The sequence below is a fragment of the Copadichromis virginalis genome, linkage group LG10 (assembly GCF_057382275.1).
Source record: "Copadichromis virginalis isolate Kocher_CV1m ecotype Utaka linkage group LG10, C_Virginalis_male_GT1.1, whole genome shotgun sequence".
Taxonomy (NCBI): domain Eukaryota; kingdom Metazoa; phylum Chordata; class Actinopteri; order Cichliformes; family Cichlidae; genus Copadichromis; species Copadichromis virginalis.
Genome location: NC_140627.1, coordinates 34,315,698 through 34,325,710, shown reverse-complemented (window position 1 = coordinate 34,325,710; position 10,013 = coordinate 34,315,698). Strand labels below are relative to the sequence as shown.

Sequence of the window (10,013 nt, the reverse complement as noted above, 5' to 3'; positions counted from 1 at the left end):
TGGCCCATGTCACAGGGTGTAAAGCATAAATATACATTTGTGATGCTATTCTACATGCATATAACTATTACTGAAGTGATATTGTTAAAATATGCCATCAATATGTAATAGAGTAATATCCCATCACAGAACTCACTGGCCTGATGAAAGCAGCTAACGTAAGGGGGGGAGACAGTATTGGTCAGTAACATTTTTGACCATTATTGTGTCATTTGGAATCTTTGTTTCAGAAACCCCACAACAAATATAGTTTTAAATGTTTTAAAGTAAAAAAATGCTCTGAGGACACACCAAAGAAAAAAAGAGATGCCAGACTTAAATAACCTTGAGCTGTAAGCATGCTAACTTTAAATATCTCTGAAATATTTGTTTCAGTTTTTAAGATATCACCTTAGCCATTAAATCTCCACGTTCTGTTAATAAACATAGCCAGCTGCATAAAGACACTAAGACCAAGCTGCACCAAATGCAACACCAGTGTCTTACGAGCCTTTTCAGCTGAAGCTTTGTCTGTAGAGGCCGACTGGGCTACTACAGTCACACCAATATAAGAAAAAATGAATGCCCCTGCAGCTAAAACAAACAGAAAATAACTGAAGGCTTTGGCATAGAGATCAGATATCGGATCAAGAGTCAGTTTCTCCTTGTTACAGGAATATTCCATCTGAAGGTGCAGCAGATCCTGGAATCGGACACGTAACATCAGAACAACTTCTATTAAAACATTTAGCAAACTTAGTGTCCAAACCACACAAACAGCCAGCGCTGTGTTTCTGACGGTGATGATCGTAGCATGTCTCAGTGGGTAGCACACAGCTACATATCTCTCCAGAGACATCGCCACCAGTGTGAGAGGAGAGATTAAAGTCAATAGAGTGGCAAGTGACACTAGCACACCACATATCGGATACAGCAACGTTATTCTACAAGCAGACAGTAAAAACATGAGCTGACTCTGTGCCATCTGTAGAGTATCTGCAAACAGAAGGTTGTAGAGAAGAATGTAACGAGAGGTTTGACCAAACACGGGTTTACTTCTTAGAGTAAACAACATGGTTGCATTAATAAAAAGAAATACACAGCATGTTAGTGTTGTGACAATGCAAGAAAACACTATCTCGAGAAATAGCTGATTCTGCTGCCCGACAGTGATATTTGTCAGAGTTTCGTTTGTGGAGGACATGTTAAACAAACATTAAAAACATGTTAAATTAGCACACAGCAACATTAATGTTTTAGCTTTGAGGGATTTTGATCTTTGGAGCAGAGAAAGAAGCCAAAATACTTCCTTGCAGAACTTTAACAGATAATCTTTCCACATGACCACAGTTGATCTGCAGTTTTTGCCATCTGGTCACGTACTGTTTATGACACCTCATTGACGTCATCTCATGTGATGTCACATCATGTGATACTCATACTGACAGATTTCTACCCCTTTCTTTTTTTGTTCTCTTTTCTTCCACAAGTCACCTGTGGGATTGTTACACTACACATATATAAAAATATTGGCTAACAAGAGCAGCCGATGTTCAGTTTCTAGGGCCCCTTTTGGCAAAGCAAATGTGTTTTTTGCAACACCAGAGCTGCCAGATGGGACCGATTTGAAGCAATCAAACAAGTGAACAATCTTACTGTTAGAACACCCAGAGATTGTGCTGTGAGACTGTTGTAGAAGTTTTGGTTAGTCTGAATCCTTTCGTACTATATCCACTCTGTTCTACTTGGTCTACTACAAGTCATTGTTTTGGTAATAGAGCCCAGATGACTCCTGTATATGAGATTCTGGACTGTCTCTTCTCTGGACTTTGTCTTCATTTGAAGGACTCACCAGACACTAGTGCAAGGCTCTGGTAGGAGGATACCTGTGTCATGGTCCGGGTGAGTGCTGGGTTTTCCTGCATGCCAGTAAATCCATCACTGGGCAGAGTCACCACACCCCTCGTTTGTGGCACCTGTGTGTAATTTGCTGGGAGGCTCTTAAGACCAGCGTTCTCAAACATTGCTCGCTGTGATACAAATTGTAAACTCAATGTCTGTCCCATACTCTGGAACAGTAGGAGGCAGTAATGCTCCTTTACGTTGGTTGCTAACCGCCGTTAAACGAAGAAGAAGACATTCCTCGCTGGAATGTCAGCTAACCCACGTTAGTGAGAGTCCTAGCTCAGTAAACCCTGTCTACTTGCCTCTGCAGCTTCACAGTGGATTGGATCTTGCTGCCTGTAACCACTCAACTCCCCGTCGCTGGCCTGCTACTATTCTCGACCCTATTCACCTGCCTGCCTCCCTGCCCTGCACTTCACAGTGAGTGTACACGAACTGGTTTAGCCTCACTCGGACCACTAATCCCCTCCTAGCCTCGCCGTCAACCCAGACAAGTAAGACTATGTATTTTGTTGCCACCACTTCTTGGAGTGCTGTGTGGGGCACGCATTGACTCTACACTCCTTTCATTACAGTGACTCAGAGAAACCCTGTGACCCTGCACCTTGTATGCCTGCTCCGGAAAATCCCAAATAACGTGCCCAGCCCAATAAAGAGACTATTTCCTTCTGGCTTCGCTGCTGCACACGCGGTGCGAATCTTGTTTATTGGTTTAAAAATTATTTTGGAGATGGTCTAGCCAAGACTTGTTTACTTTCTCAGCATTCCTGGTAACAGCTTATCTGCTAGCCCTTGCTAATCAGTGTGTTTGTAGCTACAGATTCTTAGTACCATAATCAGAAACTTTATGTTAGTAGGTAGCCAATGTTCAGAGGTCTATGTTTTCCCTCTCGTCATTAGTTCCCGTATAGCATTTTTGTTTCTTTTACCTCTGTTACGAGAGTCCGAGGGACCGCTCCGGCCTTCGTCTGCTGGAGGGTCAGTGGGACCGCTCCAGCCTTCGTCAGCCTTCGTTTGTCTTCGCTGGAGGGTCCGAGGGACCGCTCCAGCCTTCGTCGTCTGCTGGAGGGTCAGTGGGACCGCTCCAGCCTTCATCAGCCTTCGTCCGTCTTCGCTGGAGGGTCCGTTGGAGGGACCGCTCCAGCCTTCGTCTGCCTTCGCTGGAGGGTCCGAGGCACCGCTCCAGCCTTCGTCTGCCTTCGCTGGAGGGTCCGTGGGACCGCTCCAGCCTTCGTCGTCTGCTGGAGGGTCCGTGGGACCGCTCCAGACTTCATCCGTCTTCGCTGGAGGGTCCGGGGGACCGCTCCAGCCTTCGTCGTCTGCTGGAGGGTCCGTGGGACCGCTCCAGCCTCCACCAGCCTTCATCCGCTTTTGATCAAACATTTCACTTGGGGTTACATGTTTGATTTTTGGGTGGGGGGAAATGTTACGTTTCGGTGTTGTCAGTGTTTTGTTTTTGCGTGACTGTCATGTGTTTCCTGTTTTACTTTGAAGGTCTGTTGTTAACTTAGTGTGTTCAGTTTACGTTTCCTTGTCTCGTCAGGTCTAATTTGCCCCAGCTGTGTTTCCCTCCTGTGGTCCATTCCCTGATTGCTCCTTCTATGTATTTAAGCCCTGTGTGTCAGTTGGTCATGGTTGCGATCTCCCCTGTGTTGTAAATAGATTTGTCGATACTTTAGTTTTGGGATTTTGGTGGAGAGCTGTAGTTTTTTTCTCGTGTGTTTTTTCCTTTATTTTAATTTTTTTCGTGTTGCACTCCGGTTGCCTAGGCCGGGGTGTAACAACCTCCATGGTGTGCCATTTTTTTGAGTGCCAAATAAATTGTTCGTTTGCACTACACCTCCGAGCCTCCATGTGGTGTCTGCATTTGAGTCCACTTACCTGTGTCTGGCTACCTGGTCGTGACAGCCTGTTGTTGCGGCTCCCTATGTTTGTCAGGTTCTTTAGATATTTTAGTGTCTCTGTCTTTCTTTTTAAACTCCATCCATCCATTCGCTTCCGCTTCTCCTTTTCAGGGTCGCGGGGGGCGCTGGAGCCTATCCCAGCTGTCATAGGGCGAGAGGCGGGGTACACCCTGGACAGGTCGCCAGTCTGTCGCAGGGCCAACACACAGGGACAGACAACCATTCGCACTCACATTCACACCTAGTGACAATTTGGATTGTCCAATTAACCTATCCCCACAAGCTGCATGTCTTTGGACGGTGGGAGGAAGCCGGAGTACCCGGAGAGAACCCACGCAAACACGGGGAGAACATGCAAACTCCACACAGAGAGACCTGATGGTGGAATTGAACTCAGGACCTTCTTGCTGTGCGGCAACAGTGCTAACCACCGTGCTGCCCCCCTTTTTAAACTCTTAATATTTTAATCTTATTGTTTAGTTTTAATTATCAAACACGACTGACTGAGCTGGCTGGGCTGGACACATGCACGGTGTAGACAACATCAATGACACGACGGTGAACGAGTGGAAACTGAAGACTTAAATACACAGACTGATGAGGATGATAATGAGAGACCGGTGAGTACACAGCTGAGCATAATCTGGCTAATGACACATGAAACTAGCAGGCACAGGAAAAACAGGAAATGAGAGCAAGTGATAAATACACTGAACATGAATGAACTGAAAATACTGGGTAAACAACCCAGGAACCCTGTCAGAAGAGGTTTAAACAAATCCTGACCCTCCCCTGTCTGCATTGGTGGGACTGATGTTGAAATAGTCACATCCTATAAGAATGTGGGAGTCGAACTGGATCACAAGCTGGAGTGGTCTGCCAACATGAACGCTAATTGCGCTACTGACCTCCTTCTAGAAGTACCTCCTCCAAGTTCCTGTTTGTGACTAAGTGTCAGTGTGGAATGCAAGTTGGGATGTGTGAGTGACTGGCTTTGTAAAGAGAGGAGCGTGGATGTGTTTTTCTTCCCCAGATTCCCTGGAGCCCCTTTCCCTTCAACGTTGTAGATAGCACCTGGTGCCTCACTGTAAATAATTGCACTATTCTGAGTCTTGCGTTTGAGTCCTGCTGTTCACCTTGACACAAGGGTCTCTTCCAGGTCTCCTGCTTCAATATCAATAACACTACTCCCTCAGTTACCACACGAAAGCCTGCGGCTCAATATATTGGCAGGAACACCAGAGGGGGAAATTTCTATATACAAATATGTCTATTTAAAAAACAACCCACAATTCTTCTCATTTTGTCCTAGACCCCATTTGCCTGTGTTAATGTAAAACCTGTGGTAAACATGCAGTTGTAAAAAGTAAACATGACACTGTGTTATTGTAAACATTGTGCATTAAGGTTATATTGGATCTGATCGTCTGTTAAGTTGCAGCATGGTGTAAAGGTGTTCTTTAATCTGTTAGGTTTTGTTTTCATGGCTCTGAAACATCTGCCTGAAGGTGGACATTCAAACACTACATGACCAGGCTAAGATGGCTCTTGAAGGATTTTATTCACGTTCTCAGCCGACTATCCCATGGGCAACCTATATAACCCTGTGGTGCTCATTATTCTGTGCTGCTGTACAGCAGGAGAGCCATGCACAGAGACAATAGGCCAGGATACACTGTATTGTGCAGCGATAGGACACCAACAATTTCTCAGGGGTGTTTTTCTTTCTGAGAATCCTCAGAAAGTAATTGGTAAGTGGCCTGTATTTATATAGCGCTTTACTAGTCACTAAGGACCCCAAAGCGCTTTACATATCCAGTCATCCACCCATTCACACACTGGTGATGGCAAGCTACATTGTAGCCACAGCCGCCCTGGGGCGCACTGACAGAGGCGAGGCTGCCGGACACTGGCCCCACCGGGCCCTCTGACCACCACCAGTAGGCAACGGGTGAAGTGTCTTGCCCAAGGACACAACGACCGAGACTGTCGGAGCCGGGGCTCGAACCGGCAACCGTCCGATTACAAGGCGAACTCCCAACTCTTGAGCCACGATCGCCCCCAAGGTGATGCAGGGCCAGCAAGTGCGGAGACCTCTGGCTGAGGTGAAGTTAGCTGGAGCTGCATAGGACACACAGCTAGCACTGGATGCCTCTTGGGCTGCAGCAAAACAAAATCCTTTACAGGATGAGCTCACCTGATCTCTCAGTGGAAGCTGCCAGATGGCAGCGTGGAAACCGCGGATGGCTGATCAGATGTCTGAGCTAGTGACTGTGCTAGTGACAGTAGAGGTTTAATTGGTGGTTGAGCAGGTGGCTGGTACTACAAGGTCATTAAGATAAGATGGGGCCTGATTATTTAAGACCTTGTATGTGAGGAGCAGAATTTTGAATTCTGGATTTAACAGGAAGCCAAAACAGGAGAAATCTGCTCTCTCTTTCTAGTCCCTGTCAGGACTCTTGCTGCAGCATTTTGGATCAGCTGAAGGTTTTTCAGGGAGTTTTTAGGACTTCCTGATAGTAATAACAATACATTTAGTGTCCTTATTTTCCCCTGACTTATGGGTCCTTTCACTAGTGAGCCAATGTTCTGTGCTGGCAGAAGGTGGGACTAAACATGTTCTAAATAATACTTCTAAATATTAAATCCAGCTTCACAGAGAGTGTTTCAACTGAGACAGTTTTTGAGAGTTACAAAATTGACCAATTTATAATTCTTTCCTTTAGTCCAAAATATTATCCTTTTAAGAATAAATTAAAATGCATGATGGTCATGCTTTAATTTATCTATGTAGTACATACAATGACACAAGCTGTCATTATTATCATAAATTTTGGATACCACAGGTTCCAAAGGGTATTTTATGCAGTGTTGTTAAATTATGTCAGGTTAGTGGTTTAGGTTTCATTCTAAAGTTTTGTAAACAGCAGCATTAACAAAGGAAACGAACAATTATTTGAAGTAAGAGCTGTGAGTAAACTTTCCAAATAATTATGTTTTTTCTCTTGTAAACTTTGTTTTTAGTTTGATGAAATACTCAGAGGTTTAACAGTCCCTTGATTATTTATTTCAGCACATTAATTATTCAAATGATAAATACTGAATTATCCTGTTGGCATCATTAATCTTAATGGAGTGTTATGTGTATCCCTGTAGGGACAAAATTTAACAAGCACAAACAAGTTCAATATGATTGGAGAAAACTTTAATCTCCACTGCCTTTCCTAAAAACTTCCTTAACTTGCATCTTAAAGGTTGAAACTTGTTAACAATAATAAATAAATTAGCAATGAAGCAGTGTAAATATATGCTATGCCTTCTAATAATACTGCCTAAGGGAGTAATAATAATAAAAATAATAATAATAATAAACTTTATTTACAAAGCACACTTAAAAACCAAGGTGCTTAACAGGTAACATAGAGAATAAAAGGAAGATAACAGAAATAGGACCAAAGCAAGTACTAGGTATGCAAGCAGGTAGCTGTCACTGACACATAGGAAAGCAACAGATGCAGAACAAACAAGGAATTAAATGAGCATAAAAGTGCATCATATAAAATCATAAAAGAAATATTAACTAGAGGGAAACGCAAGATTGAATAAGTGGGTTTTTAGTCGTGATTTAAACAGTGCTACAGAATGAGATGCGCGGAGGTCGAGAGGAAGGGTGTTCCACAGTCCCGGGCAGCCGGAGCAAATGCATGGTGACCTCAGGACTTCAGCCGAGATCTGGGCTGGGTCAGAAGTAGTTGAGTGGCAGATCTGAGTGTTCTAGCAGGAGTATGTGGCTTGAGAAGTTCACTAAGATAACTTGGCGCTAATTTATTAATAGTTTTGAATGTAAGGAGTAATATTTTAAATTGAATATCGTACTTTATGGGCAGCCAATGCAAGCTAGCTAGAACAGGAGTAATAGGGCAAAATTTCCTGGTACCAGTCAAGAGGCGGGCTGCTGCATTTTGGACTGTTTGCAGTGTAAGAAGAAGAGAAGAGGGAAGACCGTCGTGCAAGGAGTTACAATAATCCAGCCTGGAGGTCATAAAAGCGTGAATAAGCTTCTCCAGGTCCTCATGTGGACCATAATGCCTAAGGCGCAGTTGGTGGAAGCTAGATCTCACTACAGCAGACACTTGCTTATCGAGTTTGAGCGAGCTATCCAGCAGTGCACCCAAGTTACTGACATAGTCACAGGAAGAGCTAGCAAAGGAACCCAGGGCAGCACAGAGTTGTGCACGAGGGATTTTACTGTTAAACACCACAGTCTCAGTCTTATCAGGAAAAAACATCTGGCAGAGCCTGACTCAGGGAGGGGCAGTCATCTGCCGAGACTGGTTCATAGTCAGATAAAGTTGGGTGTTATTCGCATAGCAGTGAAACTGTATAAGACATAAAAGATACCTCTTTACTGTCATTGCTCAGTCATACCTGGTACAATAGTACAATGAAATTGGAAACTGTCCCACATCGGCACTACGCACTACACAATGGTTGTAGCACAGGTGAGCCTGTCCAGCATCCTTCCACATCTGCTGAAGTCTCAGGAGAGCCCATCCAGTATCCTACTTTGGCAGCTGGGTGTTCAGCCTGCCCATTCTCCTTCAGCCTCCCCACCACCTGCCATTGCCTCCATGCTGCCACCTGCTATAGTTACCAAGCCAGTGGGTCCAACTCCACCTGAGCCCAAGTGGCACCAAGGACTGGAGCCAGTTGTGAACCCTTGGCAGCCCCAGCCAGAGCAACCAGATCTCATCAACAGGTCAGTGCGCCATCTGGCCCACCCATGTCTCAACCAGAGGTTGTTGTACTGTGTGGCCCAGGAACACTTAGTCCTGCCACACCTGAGCCAGAGGTCTGCACGCTGTCTGGACCTGCTCTGCCCAAGCCGGAGGGTCTACACACCATCAGGGCCTGTACATCCACGTCCTGCCAATCCATGTTCTGCACTACCTGCACGTACACATGCTGCCAAGCCACCGTCTGCATGACATGCACTACCTGCATGTCATGCACCTACCAAGCCATGATTGAAGGAAAGTTTTAATTACTTTCCGGCAGGATCCCCTTCAGTTTGTTTACCAGCCCTGCCTTGGAGCTGAGGATGCCATCATCGGCGAGCACTGTGAGGGTCATGTTTTTTACCTTTTCAAGTGCATTCAACATCATCTGGCCAACCCTCCTGGGTGATAAGATAACAGCGATGCAGGTCGATGCTTCTTTGGTGTCCTGGATTGGATGACAGGAAGACCATAATATGTGTGTCTTCCACATTGTGTGTCTGACAAGGTGATCAGCACCACAGGGGACTGTCCTCTCCCCCTTCCTCTTCACCCTCTACACCACAGACTTCAGCCACTGCACAGAGACCTCCATCTTCAGAAGTTTTCTGATGACTCTGCGGTGGTTGGATGCATCAGCAGGGATGATGAGACAGAGTACCGGGCTGTGGTCGACTCCTTTGTCACGTGGTGTGAGCAGAATCATCTGCAGCTCAACGTGGCAAAGACCAAGGAACTGATCGTGGACTTCAGGAAGACCAGGAAACACTTGACCCCTGTTTCAATCCAGGGGGTCAGTGTTGACATTGTGGATGACTGTACATACACTTTGCAGTTATTTATTTGTAAAAAATGTTTGGAATCAAGTCTGACTTTTGTTCCACTTCTCACGTGTGCACCACTTTGTGTTGGTCTTTCACCTGGAATTCCAATAACATTGATTCATGTTTGTGGCTGTAATGAGACAAAATGTGGGAAAGTTCAAGGAGGCCGAATACTTTTGCAAACCGCTGTACCTCAGAGTACACATAGATAATAAACTGGACTGGGTTAAAAACACCACAGCACATTTCAGGAAGGGCCAGAGTCGTCTCTATTTTCTGAGGCGACTGAGGTCCTTCAACATCTGCCAGAAAATGCTGAGGATTTTCTATGAGTCTGTTGTGGCCAGTGCTATTCTCTATGCTGTTGCATGCTGGGGAAGCAGGTTGAGGATTGCCAACAGACTCAATAAACTGATCTGCAAGGCCAGTAATGTTGTGAGGATGGAGCTGGTCTCTCTTAAGGCGATGTCGGAGAGGCGGATGTTGTCCAAGATAAAGACAATGTTGGATAATTCCTCCTGGCTAGTCACAGGAGCTCGTTCAGTGAGAGATTGAGATTACCAAGAAGCACCACCGAATGACACAGGAAATCTTTCCTGCCTGTGGCCATCCCTCTGTACAAC

The 10,013-nt window shown here is 45.2% G+C and overlaps 1 protein-coding gene across 1 annotated transcript; it reads right to left on the bottom strand.

Annotated features, from left to right (window-relative positions):
- Positions 1 to 391: 391 nt before the first annotated feature.
- LOC146700925 (odorant receptor 131-2-like) lies at positions 392 to 1,183 on the bottom strand. Its single transcript, XM_085471336.1, has one exon. The coding sequence runs from the start codon at positions 1,181 to 1,183 to the stop codon at positions 392 to 394; it is 792 nt and encodes a 263-aa protein (XP_085327462.1).
- Positions 1,184 to 10,013: the final 8,830 nt, after the last annotated feature.